Source organism: Schistocerca nitens, chromosome 2 (genome assembly GCF_023898315.1).
Source record: "Schistocerca nitens isolate TAMUIC-IGC-003100 chromosome 2, iqSchNite1.1, whole genome shotgun sequence".
In the NCBI taxonomy this organism is placed as follows: domain Eukaryota; kingdom Metazoa; phylum Arthropoda; class Insecta; order Orthoptera; family Acrididae; genus Schistocerca; species Schistocerca nitens.
In genome coordinates, this window is record NC_064615.1 from 468433554 (window position 1) to 468456166 (window position 22613).

Genomic DNA, 22613 nt, shown 5'->3' on the forward strand with positions numbered 1-22613 from the left:
AGGGGAGAGGGGGGAGGGGGAGAGGGGAGAGGGGGAGGGGGAGGGGGAGAGGGGGAGAGGGGGAGGGGGAGGGGGAGAGGGGGAGAGGGGGAGAGGGAGAGGGGGAGGGGGGAGGGGGAGGGGGAGAGGGGGAGGGGAGAGGGGGAGGGGGAGAGGGGGAGGGGGGGAGAGGGAGAGGGGGGAGAGGGAGAGGGGGGAGAGGGAGAGGGGGGAGAGGGCGGAGAGGGGGGGAGAGGGGGAGAGGGGGGGAGGGGGCAGAGGGGGGAGAGGGGGAGAGGGGGGAGAGGGGGGGGGGAGAGGGGGGAGAGGGGGGAGACGGGGGGAGAGGGGGGAGAGGGGGGGAGAGGGGGGGAGAGGGGGGAGAGGGGGGAAAGGGGGGGAAAGGGGGGAGAGGGGGGGAAAGGGGGGAGGGGGGAGAGGGGGGGAGAGGAGGGGAGAGGGGGGTGAGGAGGGGAGAGGGGGGAGAGGGGGGGAGAGGGGGGAGAGGGGGGAGAGGGGGGAGAGGGGGGAGAGGGGGGAGAGGGGGAGAGGGGGGAGAGGGGGGGAGAGGGGGGAGAGGGGGGGAGAGGGGGGGAGAGGGGGGGAGAAGGGGGGAGAGGGGGGGAGAGGGGGGGAGAGGGGGGGAGAGGGGGGGAGTGGGGGAGAGGGGGGAGAGGGGGGGAGAGGGGGGGAGAGGGGGGAGAGGGGGGAGAGGGGGGAGAGGGGGAGAGGGGGTGAGGGGGGAGAGGGGGTGAGGGGGAGTGGGGGAGGGGGGAGAGGGGGGAGAGGGGGGAGAGGGGGAGGAGGGGGGAGAGGGGGGTGAGGGGGGTGAGGGGGGAGAGGGGGTGAGGGGGGAGAGGGGGGAGACGGGGGGAGAGGGGGGGAGAGGGGGGGTGAGGGGGGGGAGTGGGGGGGAGTGGGGGGGGTGAGGGGGGGTGTGGGGGGTGAGGGGGGAGTGGGGGGGGTGGGGGGGAGGGGGGGAGATGGGGGAGAGGGGGGGTGTGGGGGGGTGGGGGGGTGTGGGGGTGGGGGGAGGGGGGGGAGTGGGGGGGGGAGGGGGAGAGTGTGGGAGTGGGGGGGAGAGGGGGGGAGTGGGGGGGGAGGGGGGGAGAGGGGGGGAGTGGGGGGGGAGAGGGGGGGAGAGGGGGGGAGAGGGGGGGGACAAGTATTTATGGGGTCCAAACAGAAGACGAAATGAAAATTACATTAATTAAAAGACATGAGGAATCAAGAAACTTAATGTTTGGAAATAATACCCTCCAACTATGATAGCTTAAAGAAGAAAGATTGGAACCAATGTATTTCAGTGAAGACCAATATTGACAGCAGCAGTGCGTACTGTGACATACCTTGCAACTATATCTGCACTTTATTTGTCTAACTTTGCAGTTATAAACCGCTACAGCTCTTGCCATATGATATTTCTGATGCTACCTATGGTCATCACAAGAGTGAGTGCTGTCTTTCACTGTGCAGTAGCGGACTGATGCAGGCAATGCTGCCACTACACTAGCAGACAAAAACAATGAGGAGGAGGAGGAATGCTTGTATCTTTCTGATCATGATATAGACTCAAGTTAACACTCCCTTACATTGGTTCAACCACTTATACTTTGATTAAAAGGCACACCTTCTATGAAAAACTTAAGCAGTACTTCTTCACTTATAGATTTACCCTTTTTTCCAGTAATCCTCCTACATAAGTTAGACTCCCAATATAGGAAGTACGTTACAACCCCAGTTCATGCATTTTTGATCAACTACATTTTCTGAGATGTTGATTTCACTACCCCAGTCGAATATCGTATTTAGTACTTCAGCAAATAATATATCTTCAATTATTGATCTTTTACACTGAGCTCTCCTCTCTGAAGCTGCTACTTTTAATAATTCATCTGTAAATTCCATTTCTGCTAATAATTCAAGTCCTAATATTTTGGGTTTAACTCTGACACATCCAGGTCCCTTGGAATAGATGCTTCCTTGGAACTTTTAGTGTATTCCACATCATCTATCTCCACAGTTCTGCTTGTATGTACATAGATTTCCAGTTTATAACTACAGCTGAACTTCTGTAGACGTAATTCTTCTAAGGCTTAAATAGCAGAGAACAAAAATCATGGCACTTCTTGATATCACATTACATACATCTTCTCTCACTTCAATCCATAACTGACATTGCTGAAATGGAGTAGTACATACACATGTACCATATCACCACCATTCTTGTAGCACATTTCTTACAATGATTTCTGAATTTTGTACATTTTACTCACTGTTTCTTGCTTATTTCTTATTGTTGTCATGAAAGTATGAAAATTTATTGTGTAATGAAAAGAACAATTTCTTTATGCTAGACACCTAACCAAAGTAAAGTTAATGTACTTAGGCACTTCATAGTAATTACTTGTTTTATTTGGGCAAAACTGTATGGAGTAAAAAAAGGGTGCAAAAGGTTTCTTGTAATTACTGCAAATGGTGCTGACTGTTGTTCTGCATAATGTGTTGCACAACACGCATACTTGATCAAGTTCACGAACCATGACAATGCAGACTGATAACACACAAATGACTGAAGTTATAGAATATTGTTTGGATGATAAACCGAGAGTTATAATGAGCTATCAATAATAATATTGTACATGAATGAGTCATAACAAACAAAAATTGTACAACTGACAGTCATTTTCTTCCCCACTGTGAAATGATAAAGGACGGTTATTTCACAAATCCTGAGTGATTGGCAGTTGCAGGGATGACAGCAACCTTCACCTTCACATCAGTTATGAAATTCTCTTCAGTATTATCGATTACTGGGATCTTCACCCTACATTTGATTAAAATAAACTTTATCTTTTTCGGTTTCCTATACTGTATGGTTTCTTAAATCTGCATAACCAGCTCAAGGCAACCTGAAATCACCCATTTGCATTTCACTTGTGGTTTAGAAACTCCAATCTCAAAGGTCTCTCTTGATAACAGTACATTGTCCCTCTCATGTAGTACTAAATTTTTGAAAGTTTTTCTTTTGCACTATTCAGTTTTGTTATGGTGCATTTTTGTTTCTTCGTGAAATTCTTTCTGCTATATGAACAATTCAGATTCAGATTTTACAAAATGGAGCCAATTTATCACAATGTTTAACTTGAAGTATTTTTTTCGTCCACCATTTCACCAAACATTCATAGCCTTCTCCTTGTCACCAAATGCTTTTTGAAATACATGACTTTTTTGTGCTGGGAAGGTATTCTTGTTCTTAGTGGAACAACTATCATTGCTTGAACCACAACTCTGAGTTACTATCAAAAAGTCAATATCATGAAAATGAATGTCCATGAAATTATATGAACAAATTACACATATGCAGGACTTCTGGAGAATTAGGTGATGTTGACTACATACCATGTACTTCCTATTGCGCCACTGCAAGACAGAGAACTTTAATTGGATTCCACATTACTATGAAGCTCTGGTACTTGCATAAAGGTACTTTCTATTAACAGTAACACTCAAAAGAAATGCAATGAACATAAAACTAAACGTCCATTGTTAACAAAAGGATTGCAATTATTGTTATTTCTGGATACAAAGTGAGTTGCAAATTCAAATGAATTGTACTCAGGAACAACTCTGTGTAGAAACTACTAACACAAACAGAAGATCACTTTACAAACTAGAATCAGGATGGGTTTACTAATTCAGCTGCAGGTAGAGCTGTGTGCCAACCACATTGCCCACATGCAGTCTGCTCGGACACTGCCAGGGGTATGCATTTCTCCAACTACCTGGTAGACAATGAAGCTGACAATTTTCAACATTTTCTAAATGCCTGCAATGTGTAGCAGATAACACTTTGATAACAGATTTATTTGGTTGTATTCAGTCCATGGAAAATAATTCAGTGCAGGTTCTGACATGTCAGAACGGACCATGCCCTTATAAGTCTTATTGTTCTTAGCTGCAGTACTTGAGAGGTTGCTGCTAAACTAGAATACAACCAAAAGATTTAAAAATCACCCACAGAAAGAGAATAGTACAGGGTTTCTGTCTGTGGACACTGTATTGTTGATGGCTATCGGAAAAAGAATAATGCTTAACACACTCCCCTGAGTGACAGCATTCCCCTGGATATGTCAGTCGGAGAGTGGACTGCCAACTTCGAACCAAAATACCATCCTGAAAGAAAGGATCACACTATAATGGAAATGTAACCCTGGAATCCCAATTCAATTACTCGTTAATATTATATTGTATCTCCATGTAGTGTCACAGACCTTTTCAATACAAAAAATTCTCCTAAACAAAATAGCCTCTTTTACCTCTGTCTCAAGGAGTACTGGATTACTGAATGTATAGTAAGTAGTACCTTTAGAACCAAACAAAGCTGTAGAGAAATTTTCTGATTTGTAGAGTGCATACTGAGCAGCTGTTGATCATTTGCTTCCATCTCTTCCCTATATGACAAGTATGTGCTAAACTGTGATAACTACTTAAATTGGTACAATTCTTCCCCACTTTCAGGAGAGGGATCATGATTGTTTCCCTCTAAGAATCAGCATATTGTCCTTCAGATTATATCCTGTTAAAAGCATGAGGTGGTAGTTCTTTAACTTAATGTTCAAATGTAGCAACATGCTGCAGCACACTTCGTCTAGCCATTGTTGTATTGCGAGCCACTGATAGAGCATTCTCTAGCTCTTCCATACAAAAGTGCTGGTTCTAGTTTCTGGTGTTACTGGAGCTAATGTCCAATCATGTCCTCTCACCAAATTATCATATGCATTGGAATATGGCATCATGATTAGTGTGACATCTAATTTGTTCCAACTATTCTGCCACAGACTATGCTACAACTTCTGGTTGATTAGAGCACCACTGTATTGTACAGCCAATGCAGTGCATGTATTTTTTCCCAGTATATGTATTATTTCCCACTGGTTTTTCTCATCACCTCCTATACCTCTGTTGATGGTGTCAAATGCTTAATAGAATGTAAAAAATTTTGACATACCAGCTTTTTGCTCTCTCTGATAATGTGCTGAATTTTTGCCAAGCAATGCCCAAGGCTACAAAATTGTTAGCAGATAGGTTACATGGAACTTAAGCATTGCTGCCCACCTGCACCAGATGACTAAATGGATTTCTTTGTTCAATCATAGGACTGGCTGTCTACTAAGTTTAATGAGTGACTTTGGTATGGAGTCACCAGAAGCCATATGGATGATTATAGTGTGCCCTATGATGCACTGCATGTTGGAGTGTTGTATGAATACAGCCAAGTTTCTGTAAACTGTCCAGTTGCCTTTGTTTATCATTCATTTAGGTGACTTGGTGGCTGGTGGTGATATATCATACAGATCAATTCAAATGGGAAAATGGTGACTAGAATGCAATTCATTTGTCACTTTCAAATAACAGTATCAGCAAGTTTAGGAGGGCAAAGTTACAAATCAATGGCTGTGAATGGTCCATTTACAGTGTCGATGTGTCATTTTCTCTGTACTGAGCAGACGTACATCATTCAACAAGAGGAACCTCTCACCTAACAGACCCCTGGGACATTTGTATGTAGAACCCCAAAGCATGTGATGCACAATGAAATCTCTTAGAAGGAAAAAGGGATGGGTGAGTTCATGGATGAGGTCCTCAATGGTATCATTGCATGTGTTTGATAAGTGGTAGGTGCATGTAACATATAGTATTGTAATGATGTATTAACTACAACAGCTACTGCCTGAAGATATGTGATGGGGGTAACAAGTACAGAACCGCATTTGTCACAGTTGGTCCTCTCATCTGACTAAATTGAATTCCTTGTTACATCATAGGACTGACTGCCTTCCTGAGGTTGTCTGAAGGTTTGAAATGCATATTTTGTGTATGTAGTCACAAGGACCTATCCTGTTTTGACAGCTTTACTTCTTCCACATTTGTTCTTAAACCATTCACACTCTACTGCAGTATAGGAGCCATTGAGAGAGAGGGTTTTCTTTTCCCTGTCCCTCAAGCTTGGTGACGAATGTTGAACAGTGAGTGGGGAACTAAGACAACCTGCCACTTCATCAGCATATATATTCAGTTTCACAGTTCCATTTCAGAGTAATCTTGATCAGTTGTGCCAGGTTTCTTTGGGAATTGATTGTTTTTGGGCATTACTTTGCTTTTTGTTGTCGGGATGCAGGAGTACCCAATTTGGTTATTGCAGTGGTACGGGATTGCAGAAGGAGACCCAATGATTGGCTACAGTATGCAGTGTTCGAGTAAAATTTTTATTAAGACTTTGAGATTCTTTGTTTCTTTGTTACAAGCTTAGATGCTGGCAGACTGCCCACACTCTCACAACTGAAAGTGATATGCTGACGTGTTAAAATTCTCACACTGCGGACAAGGGACATCTTCAGTGGTCTTTGTTCCCCCCTCCCCCTCTTTGACCAATGGGGTAGTGTAAGAGGAGTTCCATGGTGCCTCAGGCATGGTCATGCAGAGGACTCTGAAAAGATGCGACATGCTCTTTCTCGCCAGCACTTGTACTGCTAACTCTCTCCTCTCCCCTTCTCCCAAGCTATGAGTTACATCTAAGTCATAGGGACCACATCTCCCCTTCCCTAAGCACGAATGTATACCACTTTTTGGGGAACAGACCTCTTCGGGTGTACATTTCTGGAAGTTAACCTTTTATTATTCTTTTGACGACCCAGATGTCTACTTCCTCACTACTCACACCACCTTCTAGACATCTGGAGTCAGATACATGGGATCCATTCTCACCATCTAATCTGGAATAGTGGTCCTTTAGCAGCTGGTTGCTGTTAGTATTGCTTTTTAGTAAAGAGCAGGCACTTTTGGTGCAGCCTGTATCCACCTATGGCTCATGCTAGCCACACTGCAAAGCACATGGACTCTGTCCACATCACGCAGTGCATAGTGACAGTGTTGCATGTCTGACACATGTACATGGGTGTGCTACCCCACCAATGTGTGAGATGCCCTGGCTTGCTTTATGGCCACTGCTGCATCCGGTTGTGATGAATTCTGGTTGGCCACTGCTCTGTCACCATCTGGGCCCCATTCATCTTGCTGCCGGTCATTGTCTGGTCGATGTCGACGCTGGGCTGCATTAAATGTCCCTGCTGCCTGTTCCTGCCATCACTGTGAGGGTCCCGCACTTGACACACATCATCCTCGCTTCACTGCCGCCAACCCAGGTGTCCTGCTTTTTGTGCTGTAGTAACACGCTGCTGCTGTTGCTGCAATCCCCAAGTGATGCTACCGATGTGTCATTAGCCATTGCTTTTGAATCCTGTCCCTGATCTGCCAATGAATGTACATGCCATGTAGCAGCCAGAATGAGTAGAGACTCTTCACCCTGTATGGTTCTCTTTACTTCCTGTGCTATTTTGAGTCACTGTTGTTAACTGTTGGCCTCATTTGTTATAATTAGAGACCAGATTATATGTATCTGCATGTTGCATATGCATTTGCATATTTGGCTCCTTTTCACCAGTTATTTCATATTTTAACTAGGAACTAGTGACAATGCATATTTTCTCTCTAAGTTTACAGTATTTTAAAAATTTAGTTGCATAAAAATTACATATGGACAATTTACATAAATGTTCTGAAGGAATACGAAGTGAACTCAAGGACAGCATGATCTGGATTTCAGCTGTAGAAACTACAGACACTTGTGGCCATTACATTGCAAATTTAATCACTGGTGCTGTAAAAGAAGAATCTTCTTCTTCCTATTTAGCAGCCTGCAAAGAACTTGAAAAAGTAAATTATTCTACGATCGCCAGATTTGTGAATGAGGGCATTACAAAAATATTCCCAGAACCTTCTGCAGATGAAAGGGTGTTTCTGTTTATTTCAGATGCTGCTCCCTTTATGATCAAGGCAGGAAAAGCCCTCCAAGTATTTTATCCCAATTTTATTCATGTGACATGCTTTGCTCATGGAGTACATGGCATTACTGAAGAAGTATGTTCCACATTTGTGAATTTAAATAAACTTATTTCATCCACAAAGAAAGTGTTTCTAAAGGCTCCTGCTGTCATCAAGACCTACAAAGAAAAACCACCAGATGTACCTTTACCTCCCAAACCAGTGGTAGCTCATTGGGATATGTGGGTCGAAGCTGTGTTGTTCTACAATAAACATTTCGAGGCCATTAGAGGGTTAGTAAATGACTTTGATCATGCAGAGGCTTTGGCAATTTGCCAGTGAAAGGAAGTTTTTAATGATTCCAGTATTAAAAAGGACATCGCTGTGATTAGCACTCATTTTTCCCAAATACCTGTGACTATTAAAATACTTGAAACTCAAGGTTTGGCACTGAATGAATCTATTCAGTTAATGAATAAAATTATTGTAGTGAACTCTTCATTGCCCAATGTATTCCCAAGAAAACTTAAAGAAAAGTTTGAAAACATTTTAAACGATAACCTAGGCTTTGAACCCTTGTTCCAAATTGATAGTTTTATTAATGGGACAGGTGAACTATTACCAGAAACCATAAGTGTCAACATAGCACCCAAATTCAAATACTGCCCAGTTATCTCAGTTGATATAGAATGGTCCTTTTCTGCTTATAAAAATGTTTTGAGTGATTGAAGACACAATCTTACTACCGACCATTTGGATCAGCACTTTATCATTTATGTTTACAATAGTAGAAAAAATGTAAAATAAATTGTAAATGATGCTTTGACCTAATAATATTAATTAAAAGTTAATACTGTTACAAAAAATCATGATTGTATGTTGCTTTTTAAATAAAATATTATGGAGTTTTTGAGTATGCCCTCTGCGCGCGATATATCTTCAAGTTGATCCTGTACATATCGATTGTTTCACTGCGACTCACCTGCATCACATCCACTTGTTATTGACAATAACAGCAAAGAAGGAACAATTCTTGAAACATGGTATGCATCCGCATTTTCAAAATTTTTAGAAAATAAACCCAGAAAGGCCCCTTCCTGACCTCCAACAGAAAGTATTCCTAAAATGATATCAGCGTTCCAAGTGTACCGATTTTTCACATGGCTGACGCTCTTCCTCATAGTTGATATGCATAGGTTCGACTCTGAGATATAATGCACGCAGTGACTACCATGTTTTATTATTATTTGATCTAGCGTATTTCGACACTTTCCATGCCATGCATTTATTAAGCATTTTTCATGCATATTTTAAGGTTTTTATTATGCATAACCATCCCTCCAACACAGTCTCAGGCCAACAGTATCTCTCACCGAGGACAAAGATGATGATGGAGCCTTGCAATGGAAACTTAATAACCTCCTGGTTAAAAAAAATGAATTAGAAAAGCACAATGTTAATTTGCAAGGACAAGCAGCCACAATGAAATTAGATTTCAATGTTCAAGCTACCTTTGGTGAAGTTAGAGAAGGCAAAACTGGTTCAGCTACAACCTGCCTATCATTGCAAATAATTTTTCTGCAGTTAACTTTATTCCTTTCTCCTGGGAAAAACCCAAAGAGAATAAGGAATCTTTTTGCAAAATGTTCATGCCGTGACTGGGGTGGGCTACCTGATACAAAACATATCCTTGATCTAGATATCACCCACATTGACGTACTCCTAGCAAAACCCGAAAAGCATGCGACTGATGTCTTCATTTGCAGCATTAATCCACAAACAGGAGGGGAAGTCAAAGTAGCCTCCCCCACATCACTCCATGAAACAGTCCACATGGTATTATTACAGGAAGAAGTTGTACACTTTGTTGCCGACCCAGCACGTAATAACGAACTGCAATGAGTGTTTACTAATGAACCAGTTTGTGGTCAATGTAAGCACGCCAATCATATAGCTGGTACATGCATAGCATTGTACTGTCCTAAGTGCTGAGAATTTGGGCATTTACGATTGCACTGCTCACAAAAATGAAACCGTTCATTCCATAGTCTAGGTGGTCATCACTGTGGCTGAGGAAATGCACATTTTAATTAGAGAAATTGCAGGGAGCAGGCACTGTCACCCAACCTCACCACTGGTAAATTCAGTTAACACCATAAATTACTGAAGGTTGAAGGAAGTAGTAAAAGTGTCTGTGAAGGGAGAAATACAAGAAAAACTGACCTAAATTTTGTTGGATATGGGCACCCAGATAAGTTTAGTGTTTCTTTCTCCTGATGACAAGCACCCCTTATGAGTTTGAGATGGAAGTAGAAAGGCAGAGAAGGCTTGGTTTTGACATCATACTGGGAAATGATTTCCTGTGCCGCAATTCATTATTTTGGCGGTAACAGTACCTCACAGATGTGAGGAAATCTGGGAAAGGATGCCACTTCCCAAAATTCTGATACACCTTGTATCTTGGTGTTGAAAATCACCACCCCTGCAACAATAACTGTTGGCACTGGAAGAGTTCTCTGGTTGACAGTCAAAATGCAGGAGCATAAGGGGAACATCACCGAAAATGACGTTCTCAACAGAATGCAAATACACTTGCGAAAAACCAGTGCAGAGTACAAATTGTGCGAGAAAAAGCAAGAATCCCAGTGTATATAGACAATTTTGGAATCCATAATGCAATAACACCAAAAGGAACCATACTAGCTGGTAGGCAAGAAATAACCAAGAATGTAGAATCCATTACCAAAAGAGTGTTACAAAATGAGCAAAATCATTACAGGTCTAAGTTTTACATATTATCACGTCACTTCTTACGCAGCAATTACAGAATAAGCTGTCTCATTTCACTGAATCAGGGCAACATTTATTCTAACGAATTTCAGTGGAACATTCATGGTTATTTGAATAAAGGCAGTACCTGTCAGCCAATGATCTTGAATATCATGAAATCCCTACCAGAAATGCAAGACAAATTGCCCAGAAACTTTACAGAATTCTGTACCACTTACAGTCTGTTGTGGAAGAAATAATTCAACAACAGCTTGATGCCAGAATTATTCAATCATCAGCTAGCAACTGGCAGAGTTCGACGGTGATTGTCCCAAAAAAATCTATTAAAGGCGAAAAGACCTATCACCTTTGTGTAGACATGACAACTGTAAAGTAGATCACTGCCCCTGATATTTATCTCTGGCCATATATTCATGAAATGTCGTACAAATTAGGAAATAGTGTTTTTTCACTATCCTTGATATGTGTTCAAGCTATCACCAGATCTGATAGCCCCTCAGGACTGGTCTAAAACAGTTTTTATTGTGCCTTCTGACTCATGACTGCAGTAACAAGATGGCACCCATACAGACAGTCAGCATTCCACTCTCATCAAAAATGGAAAAATCGAACAGTTCATTACGTAAAGAATGTGATAAAAGGAATCCTATGTGTTAAGTGTAATTACTGGATACACGAAAAGTGCACCAAAATAAACTTACAATACACCAGTGATGATTTTTTTTATGGATATGTCTCGGTTGTTTACATTTCAAACACTCAGAAGCACTGAAAACAAAAAGTGAAATTATCAAGATACTTAAAATGATGTTGAAGTGCTGAAAAGTGAAATCTCAATTTTAAAACATGACACTGATAAATTATTATGAGAAAAATAGTTCCATGTGTCAGAAAGCTGTGAAACAAAAACAAAACAATACTGCATTAATCTGTGCGCACACATCAGCAGTAATCCGGTAAACGACAAAATGGTGACTGCAGGTAAAGAAAATAATAGGCTAGCAACAGAGAAATAGTTCACTGTGTGTGAAAGCCAGAAAATGGAAACACAACAATCCCATGAAAACTCACTCGCTTGTATAAGCTGTACTAATGATCAAAACTTTAGGTCTAATATCAGTTAGCCATATGAGGTTAGGCCAGAGCCTTCGGCTTAAGAAATGCACTTACCAGATATAAAAGCTTTGCTGATTTGTTGTTAAGAGGTTTGAGACACACTAACTGTTTGGTTCATTTAGATGATATTATAGTGTTCTATCAAACTATGGAAGGACAGGCTGAGTGAGCGAGAAATTTGATGGCACGATTTCAGAGTGCTCATCTAAAGTTGAAGCTGGAAAAGTACTCTTTTTCAGAGTAACAAGTCCAGTAATTGGGGCATATTACCAGCTACAATGGGGTACAACTGAACCCATGATTGATGAAAGCTGTGGATAATTTCCCTGCCCCAACCAATGGAAAAGTTACATTACTTCTAGCGGTAAAGCAATTATTGTCATTTTGTTAAGGATTATGCCATGTGACTAAGCCTCCTAGAAAGTTATTAAAGAAAGACCAAGTTATTAAAGAAAGGAGTAATTTTTGAATGGGCTGCAGAATGTGAAATAGTCATGTAAAAAGTTAAAGAAGTTTTGACAACTTCACCTCTGCGGTTACACGTAGACTTTAAAAAGCCGTTTATACTTTCGTGCAACACCTCAAACTTCGCCACCAGTGTTGTTTTGAGCAAAGAGCTCAAGGACAAAATAAAACCTATTGGTTATGCTTCTCACCAGCTAAAAAATGCTAAAATCAATTACAGCACCACAGAAAAAGAATTGTTGACCTTATGTTTGGTGTCAACTACTTTAAATGCTACCTGTATGGCAGGAAATTTACTGTTGTAAATGACCATGATGCCTTGTGGCTGTTGAATTTAAAAGACCCTATTAGCCAGCCAACCCACTGGGCTTTAAAACTAGTACAATATGGCATAAGCATGGAAAACTGCACCAGAATGCAGATGCCCTCAGCAGAAAGGTTACACACTGAAAGCACATGAAGTACTAATAACAGAATTAGAAGATGCCTAGGAAGAAGACTACAATTGTCAACGGTGTCCACAATATCTGATTTTGTGTTAGAAGATGGTATATAGTACTGCAAAACTCCTCTGGGACATCAATTGATGGTACCAAAATCACTCCAGAACAGAGACGTCGCTCAACATCATGATAAACACAAAAGTTTGCCATAGCGACAGATGTACTATGAATGTATGTGTGGTGGCTTGGCAGGCTCTGTGATGTGGTCAGTATATAAGGGTGCGTCTGTATTGCACTCTGCAGTCACAGCCAATGTAGTCACATATTCTTTTGCAAACCTTACAAGAAGCATCCAGACCATTTAAAACTATAACTCTAGATGTAATGGGACCCCTTATACCAAATCTAGCAGGAAAATAAGTACATTCTATCAATAATTGCTTACTTTTCCAGATATCCAATACTAGTTGCCCATTGCTAATATGATGGCAGAAACTGCGGCTAAAACATTTGTTACTCACCTGATACTACCATTTTGCAGCCTTGACACTGTTATAACCCATCAGGGAACAAATTTTATTCCTCATAGTTTGTACAAATGTGTTAAATGTTTAAAATTAAATAGTGGAAAACTACCCACTTCCACCCTAAAGTGAATGGCCATGTTGCATCGGTTGATAAAAGCATTAAATAGACGTTATCCTATGATGCCACTTTAACACATTCCCATTGGGAGAGATACATTCCTTTCACACTATCTGCTAATGACAGCAGAATTCACAAGTCTACAGGTAGTCTATGGCCATATCATGAGCTTCCCATTCATAACAGACAAGCTACCACCAAGTTTAGACTCAAAAGAAGTGACGAATTCAATAAACACACGTCAAGCAAACAGGCATCAAGTCCAATCTAACAACATCAGGGTTACAGCCAAGTGTGTACCTGTCCTTTTTTCCCCCTAAGGGAAGTCTTTCCACTCCCGGGATTGGAATGACTCCTTACCCTCTCCCTTAAAACCCATATCCTTTCGTCTTTCCCTTTCCTTCCCTCTTTCCTGATGAAGCAACCGTGGGTTGCGAAAGCTCGAAATTTTGTGTGTGTGTTTGTGTTTTTTTTATTGTATCCATCCTCACATATACAGCCACAAGCAGATGTCTGCTTGTGTCTGTATATGTGTGGATGGATGTGTGTGCACGCGCGCGCGCGAGCAAGTGTATACCCGTCCTTTTTTCCCCCTAAGGTAAGTCTTTCCGCTCCCGGGATTGGAATGACTCCTTACCCTCTCCCTTAAAACCCACATCCTTTCGTCTTTCCCTCTCCTTCCCTCTTTCCTGATGAGGCAACAGTTTGTTGCGAAAGCTTGAATTTTGTGTGTATGTCGACCTGCCAGCACTTTCATTTGGTAAGTCACAACATCTTTGTTTTTAGATATATTTTTCCTACGTGGAATGTTTCCCTCTATATATATATATATATATATATATATATATATATATATAAAATAGAGGGAAACATTCCACGTAGGAAAAATATATCTAAAAACAAAGATGATGTGACTTAGCAAATGAAAGTGCTGGCAAGTCGACAGACACACAAACAAACACAAACATACACACAAAATTCAAGCTTTCGCAACAAACTGTTGCCTCATCTGGAAAGAGGGAAGGAGAGGGAAAGACAAAAGGATGTGGGTTTTAAGGGAGAGGGTAAGGAGTCATTCCAATCCCGGGAGCGGAAAGACTTACCTTAGGGGGAAAAAAGGACGGGTATACACTCGCACACACACACACACACACATATCCATCCACACATATACAGACACAAGCAGACAGAGGGTAGGGAATGTGGTTTGGGGATTTCATAGGGATGAACTAACAGGTTACGAAGGTTAGAGTCTTTCCGCTCCCGGGATTGGAATGACTCCTTACCCTCTCCCTTAAAACCCACATCCTTTCGTCTTTCCCTCTCCTCCCCTCTTTCCTGACGAAGCAACCGTTGGTTGCGAAAGCTAGAATTTTGTGTGTATGTTTGTGTGTCTACCAACCTGCCAGCGCTTTCGTTTGGTAAGTCACATCATCTTTGATTTATATATATATATATATATATATATATATATATATATATATATATATATATATATATATATATATAATTTTTTTTTTTTGTAACCGCCCCCGGTGTAAAACCTATCCCATGCACCCTCCCACCACCACCTACTCCAGTCCTGTAACCCGGAAGGTGTACACGATCAAAGGCAGAGCCACGTGTGAGAAAGCACCCACATGATTTACCAACTGACCTGCCTACACTGTGATGCATTCTATGTGGGAATGACCAGCAACAAACTGTCCATTCGCATGAATGGACACAGGCAGACAGTGTTTGTTGGTAATGAAGATCACCCTGTGGCTAAACATGCCTTGGTGCACGGCCAGCACATCTTGGCACAGTGTTACACCATCCGGGTTATCTGGATACTTCCCACTAACACCAACATGTCAGAACTCCGGAGATGGGAACTTGCCCTTCAGTATATCCTCTCTTCTCGTTATCCGCCGCTCATACCTCACCTGTCTTTCAACAACATCTTTGCCTCTGTACTTCTGCCTCGACTGACATCTCTGCCGAATCTCTTTGCCTTTACAAATGTCTGCTTGTGTCTGTATATGTGTGGATGGATATGTGTGTGTGTGTGTGCGCGCCCGAGTGTATACCCGTCCTTTTTTTCCCCCTAAGGTAAGTCTTTCCGCTCCCGGGATTGGAATGACTCCTTACCCTCTCCCTTAAAACCCACATCCTTTCGTCTTTCCCTCTCCTTCCCTCTTTCCTGACAAAGCAACCGTTGGTTGCGAAAGCTAGAATTTTGTGTGTATGATTGTGTGTGTTTGATGTATTTTCCTCATAGCATGTAACTTGCAACTCGTCACTTCTAACTGTGATATCCATCAAGGCACATTTAGCTCATGTAACTTCTTGCTGCAGATGTCACTGTTGAATGCCATGTATGTTGAACTAATTGTCATACCTAACCAGGCTATTACCAATATCACACACTGTTTACAAGCACATTATACTGATGATTAATATGTGAAGTACAATCTAGGGACCTGACTACTGGAGTCTGAATAGTGTGCTGCCAGAGGCTGCACAAACAGTACACTGATGAGAGGTGCCTCTTTGCACAGAGTCAAGTGAGATAAGGTGCTATTTGAGAGTGCAGCTTGAGCACTAAGTGGGTGTCTACACTTGGTGATGGAGTGCACTATTCCATGCTTCCGCCAGTTGAAGATGCTTTGGAGGGGCTGCCATAGAATACACAAGCAGACCTCTCCAAAAATGTTAGTACCAGTAAAGACATAGAAGAGACTAGTCTATTCTGGAAGAAGGTCTAGATTAAAAGTTCTTGTTATATGGTTGTTAACTGCAATTGTGTAAGTTTATCTATGGAAATAGATTGTTTAAAGCAAAGTCACTGTCAAAAATAATTTAAGTAGCTAAAGATAGCAGGAACCCCATTTTCATTTTGGGGAATAAACCCTTTCTGCGGTCAGTTTTTGGCAGTTAAAATTCTGTTTTCTGTTTAACCACCCTGATTCAGATGTCCACTCCCTCACCGTTCAAGGCACTTTGTACAGCATGTTTGAGTACTGTGGGTGGTAATAGTTATGCAGACAGGAAGAGGTTGCACAGGGCAGATTAGCAAGGAGAATTGTTTCAAAGCAGTCTAAGGACTGAAGACCACAACAATAATAGACATAAATTATAGCATCATGTCTGTTGTATTTCTAGATCCTATAACTACATTATGAGCAAGCTTATCCAAATGGCACTAATAGAAAATACTGACAAAATGACAAGTAGGACAGAAATATATTACCTTCATCCATCTTGAAACATAGCCCAAATTAAGTTTACCACAAATATGATCTTCTGTTTCAATGTCTGGTCTTAATTGCAACTGATTTGAATCACAAGATGAAGACACACAACAGTTATTTGAGCATCCTGGTTGTTGCTGAAAATAAAGAGTGGAATGTTCAGTGAGAAATTGCTAACAATACAAAGAAGAAATGGTAATTGTGAGATATAGAGAATTATGGCACCACACTCTAATCACTGCTTACTTGTAGCCGACTTGAATGCTAAATCAAGAATAGGTATAACAAACAGATATAAAATTAGTAAACACAAGAAACTGAGGCAGTTAAAAGCAAAGGGGTGTAGTGAGACAAGACCACAATTCTCAGAAAATGAGCTTCAAAGTTTGTATCAAATTGAAAATTCCATGTTCATTTGTTATACTGTCTAATGTAACCATCATATGCAGTGGTTATTAACAAAGCTACACATACAATATCTGTGAATTAATTTCAGAATACTGTGCTCAGTTACTTTATCATTAATCTGGTTAGCACTTAACACCCCTCTGCCTCCAAGGATGTTACTTATTTCCTCAAGACTCTCATCAATATCAGGTTGGGAAAGACTCAAAAGAATGTAATACAATATTTTGTCCATCCCATTTTCGTTTATTACATTAATCCAAACACATAACTTTTATGGATTACACATATAATGGAGTGGATATGGCAAATGCATAAACAATTTTACATACAAAAACATAAGGAAAAGATAGACTGATACTCCCACAAAGATGATACATTGAGTCGTGGACAGGCACAATGAAAAGATGGTTACACATTTAGCTTATGGCTGCTGGAAATGGTCATCTTGTGGGCATGAGGTGTACTTGTATGTGTGAATGAAAGTGAGCACATGTTTTTTCTTTATTACAGAAGGCTTTGGTCGAAAGCTACATGTGTAACTGTCATTTTGTAGTGTGTCTGCAACTCAAAGTGTCATCTTTACAGTGAAAAGCAATCTATTTTTTCCTTATATTGTTGATATCCCAACTTGGAGTTTCCATTGTTCAATGTTACATACACAAATTTCCAAGCAATCTCTTAGCACTACACTTACTCTGATTTGTTTCTATTAAGGGGAAATGTCTATTCTGAGTAACACACATCCTCAGATGGCACCACCACCACCACCACCACCACCACCACCACCACCACATTGTATGCTTGGCCCTCAACTTGCTTGTGATCTGTTATATGGTTTGGGAACAGATGTTTTTGATATGTGCTTCAGATTCGTATAGAATCAATGGTAAATTGGAGGTACAAATGGAAGATTCTGATATTTCCCTGTTATGGCAGATGGTGAACATCGCTATCCTAGCTTTCATTGTCTTAAGTCAATAGAATAAAAAATCTTATCATCTTTGACGGTAGTCTTATAAAACATTGCACACAGGAGTGGCCTGAAATCATGAACTTGTGGTCAGTAGTCTTCAGCAAGGCTTAATGATGGTTTCTTTGTTCTCGCTCTGATGCCTGCATTGCCACTAAAGGCAATGAGGGTCATTACAGTCTGAGGAAGTTATGTACATGCCTCAGCAAACCATCACTATCGGCATTTTCACTGCCTGTCTGTACATTTCAAAGCATCAAATTACCTGATTACAACACCTTACCAGTTATTTGGAACCAAAGACACTTATCGGCACTTGCATCTCTTTGTATCCAAAGAGAAAACACTCCTTGTTAATTAGGTGTTCAGATAATCATTAAAAAGCTGTTCAAATCACCTGACACACATACATCCCTTTGCCACCAAGCAGATTGGTTCTTCCATTACAATACTGTGCACATATGTCTAAATATTTGGTTTTGTCACTTACATCCCTATGCTTCTAACTGCCTCAATTTCAGTACAATGATGTATTTGAAACAATATTACAATATAATGAATATTCCAGAACGGAAATAAGGTATAGAATCAAGAACAAACACATGCTCATCTGCAGACACATGAGAAGTGTTGCACAGCCACACCTGAAATACAAAGAAAAGTTACTTAATCTTCTCTTTTACTCAGTACAAACACAGCAACCGAAACATTAACATCAACAACTGGATCATCATTGCCACAGAGGTTGAGAGAGAGAGAGAGAGAGAGAGAGAGAGAGAGAGAGAGAGATCTTCCAGACATTTGCAGCTGAACATTTTCTTGTCCAAACATCGAAATCTAAGTTATAAATTGTAATTTATAAGAATTCCCAACTGATGAAGAGACTTCAGGTATGTGGATACAGTAAAACATAATAACATCAAGGTTCATTTGAAGAACTATATAGTAATTTTAATTTCTTATATTATCAGTACAAAGCATTAACTGTAATCTATATAATGTTAAATGATCAAACAAATACTTTACAAGCAGAGAAGTTACTAGCTGTTTTTCCACACATACTTCCCAGATGTTGTTCCACTATCAATAAATGCTTCATATTTATCCATATTAATGGAAAACACGTTTCCTGGTTTTCTAGAAGAATTGCCATCCTGACCAACATACTTAACACACTGGAAAAATTCTGTCTACGTTTAATTAAACTAAGAATGTGGCCTCTTATGAAACAGCTGTCTGAAGAATGAATGTAAATGCCTGAACCAGAGAGTATAAAAAATTTAGTACCAAGTATAAGAGTAGAAGACAATCGGCTCTAACAATCTGAGGTAGTAGAGTGAAAGTGGGGAAGAAAAAGAAAGATATACTGAAAGCAAAGTCAAAGTCAGGTTTCATGCTTTTACTTGTACATGGTGTAAGTTCTTTTATGAGATCAAGTCAGTCTGGCTGATCAGGTCTGGCTCCCTGGTTATAGTACTTCACGCAGTACTGAGATTGAGGACTCATTTTGCATACAGGACAGACTTCTTGAGGCAATTGTTCACCCACATTGCTTAACCTATTCTGCTGCTTTCTACTGATGTCTCTGCAGTACTTTTTGCATGCAATGTTTCTGCAGAATCGTTCTTTAAATAGGAAATGGATGACAGCTGGTGATCTGCTGAAATATTTAGAATACCATTTCAGAACAACTGCTTTATATAACTCTTACTGACTCTGCACAGAGTAAAATACACACTTCACTAAACATTTAAATAAACAACGAACCCTATTGTACCTGTTTCCATAAGCCTGTAGCTATGATCAATGAAAAATAATTACATTTTCACTTTTTTAGCTATTGTTTCCATTAGAATTTTAGTAGTGGGATGGATAGGATGTGTACATCAATGGATAGGAAGTGTGCATAGTTTGTCAACAAGTTACTAAACCGCCACAGGAAAGCCATCATGCTCAAATTAACCTCTGACCCGAGAGCGGGATGATACCCAAAATAGAAAACTCCAAAATATTTAATGAAGCATGGAACATACTTTTAAAAGACAAGTAAGACACCATATACCACAGGACAGAGGGGGAGATGTTAATGTCAATCGACAAAAGTATTATGTCTATAGAGGTCAGGGCCTGGCTGCAAAATTACCTACACACAAGTAATTGGCCTAGGTGTACTCACGTTTATCATCGACTGCTTTTACTGGCCACCCAATAATGCCGTAACAGTTATAGAATCAGTCAAAGAAAGTCTACACTCAATAGTGTGGTGGATGTATCCCGATCCAGCAGTATTAGCTGCAGATGACTTTAACCTAACAAATATAGACTGGGACACCAATGAGACCATTGAATGTGCTATTGACAGATAGTTTTCTTATTTTTTTATTTACACGTCAAGTTCCGTAGGACCAAATTTAGGAGCAAATCTCCAAGGTCATGGAAAGTGTCACTATGTGAAATTATAACATAAAAGTAATAAAAGATAAAAATAAAATGTTTATGAACCCAAAAACAGTCAAGCCATAAGTTTAAGTAAACGCAGTCAACAATACGAGAATCAGGTTAATTTTTCAAGGTACTCCTCGACAGAACAGAAGGAATGACCTATGAGGATACTCTTCAGATTCAGATTTTTTAATTCTAGCGGAAGCTTATTGAAAATGGATGCAGCAGTATACTACACATCTTTCTGCACAAGGAAGTCCAATCCAAATGATGGTTGGATTTCTGCCAAGTGAAAGCTGCTTATTCTTAGGAATAAGCTGATATTGTTAACAAAAGTGACAATAAGGAATGTATATATTGAGAGGCCAATGCCAAAATACCCAGACCAGTGAACAGGGGTTGACAAGAGGTTCATAAACTTACACCACTTACTGCCCGAACCACCCATTTCTGAGCCAAAAATATCCTTTTAGAATGGGAAGAGTTACCCCAAAATATAATACCATAGGACACAAGCGAATGAAAATAAGCAAAGTAGACCAATTTTCATGTCGAACGATCACTCACTTCAGACACCGTTCAAATAGTAAAAATGGCAGCTTTAAGTCTTTGAACAAGATTCTGAACGTGGTCTTTCCACGACAGTTTACTATCGATCTGAACACTTAGAAATTTGAACTGTTCAGTTTCACTCATCATATGCCCATTCTGTGAAATTAAAATGTCAGGTTTAGTTGAATTGTGTGTTAGAAACTGTAAAAACGGAGTCATACTGTGATTTAGTGTTAGTTTATTTTCAACAAGACATGAATTTATGTCATGAACTGCACTATTTGAAACTGAGCCAATGTTGCACACAACATCCTTTACTACCAGGCTAGCTTCATCAGCAAACAAAAATATTTTAGAGTTGCCCGTAATACTACAGGGCATACCATTTATACCATTATCAGTCATACAAGTCTTGTGCAGTACTTCTGAGCACAATTTCAAAAAACTGACTTAAGCTGTTATTTTGACAGTCTAAATGCAATGGAAATACTTTACACCCTGTAACTATAAAAAGACCTGACATTATTGACAGTGTCAGTATACAGATACTAGGTAACCTAGCAATGTTTTGCAGTTGCTAAATGCATATGGGAATTCTGTATACCGTATTTACTCGAATCTAAGCCGCACTTTTTTTCCAGTTTTTGTAATCCAAAAAACTGCCTGCGGCTTAGAATTGAGTGCAAAGCAAGCAGAAGTTCTGAAAAATGTTGGTGGGTGCCGCCAAAACTAACTTCTGCTGTCGAATATATGTAGTGCTACACAGGCATGCTTTGTAGGCACAAAGATAAATTCTGGCACCAAAACTTCTGCGTCAGTAAATAAATTTACAAAAAGGTGGAAGACGAGCTTTTTTCCTCCACCCCTAGTTTCGACCACTGCATTTTGGTACATTATCCAACGAAGTAAATACAAATTCCGTATTGTTCATCTTCAAATGTAGCAGCATTTCAATGTACTACGAAAATCCGACTGGCAAGACTGTTTGGGATGTTTGTCAATATGGCCAACTCTACGTTCTGAATTTTTTCCTACCTGTGAGAAGAGATGGTTGCTAATAGGAACTTTTATGAATTGTGAATCACATGCAGTATTCTCTTCACCATAAGAACAATACGAATATAAACATTTTGCCATGTATTGTTTTGTGTTTGCTGCTATCTCATTTAAATCCTGTCTGCCTAATAAACTACGAAACCTGAGTGAGACAACAGCAAACGCGGAAGAATATACATATCACGTCATGTTTATATTCATAATATTCTTATTCCTAATAGTGATACAGTCAGAAATGAAGCACGGCAATCGACTAGATTTTTAAATCTAAGATGACTCTAATTTTTGTGCAGAATATAATGTACTAAAGAGGTGCCTGTAAAGATTTTCAAATGGAGAAAAATTTTCACCAAACTCTCGTTCAGAACATCATCTATCGTACGCAGTCTATTATTTGGTTCTTGTTGATCATTATCAAAGAGAGCAGCAGTGTAAGTTACAACAAATAGCAGTCTCTTGCCATTGTTTCGCTAACGAGACCATTCCTCTATTTTTTTTTTTTAATTTTAAGTGGCGGTAGTGCGCACAAAAGCAAGCCATGCCGCAAGCGGCGACAGGCCGTAAACACACACTATCAGAATGCGACAAACAATGCATGACACAGTACAGTAATGCATTTTCATCTTA

The 22613-nt window shown here is 40.4% G+C and overlaps 1 protein-coding gene across 29 annotated transcripts in view; it reads right to left on the reverse strand.

Moving 5' to 3' along the window:
* Positions 1 to 22613, reverse strand: part of LOC126236381 (uncharacterized) — a 345701-nt gene that overhangs the window by 140696 nt on the left and 182392 nt on the right. For all 29 annotated transcript variants that reach the window (XM_049945667.1, XM_049945658.1, XM_049945648.1 and 26 more), the window contains one exon: positions 16558 to 16695. In XM_049945667.1, the coding sequence (XP_049801624.1) occupies positions 16558 to 16695 (138 nt within the window). The remainder of the gene's footprint in view (positions 1 to 16557; positions 16696 to 22613) is intronic.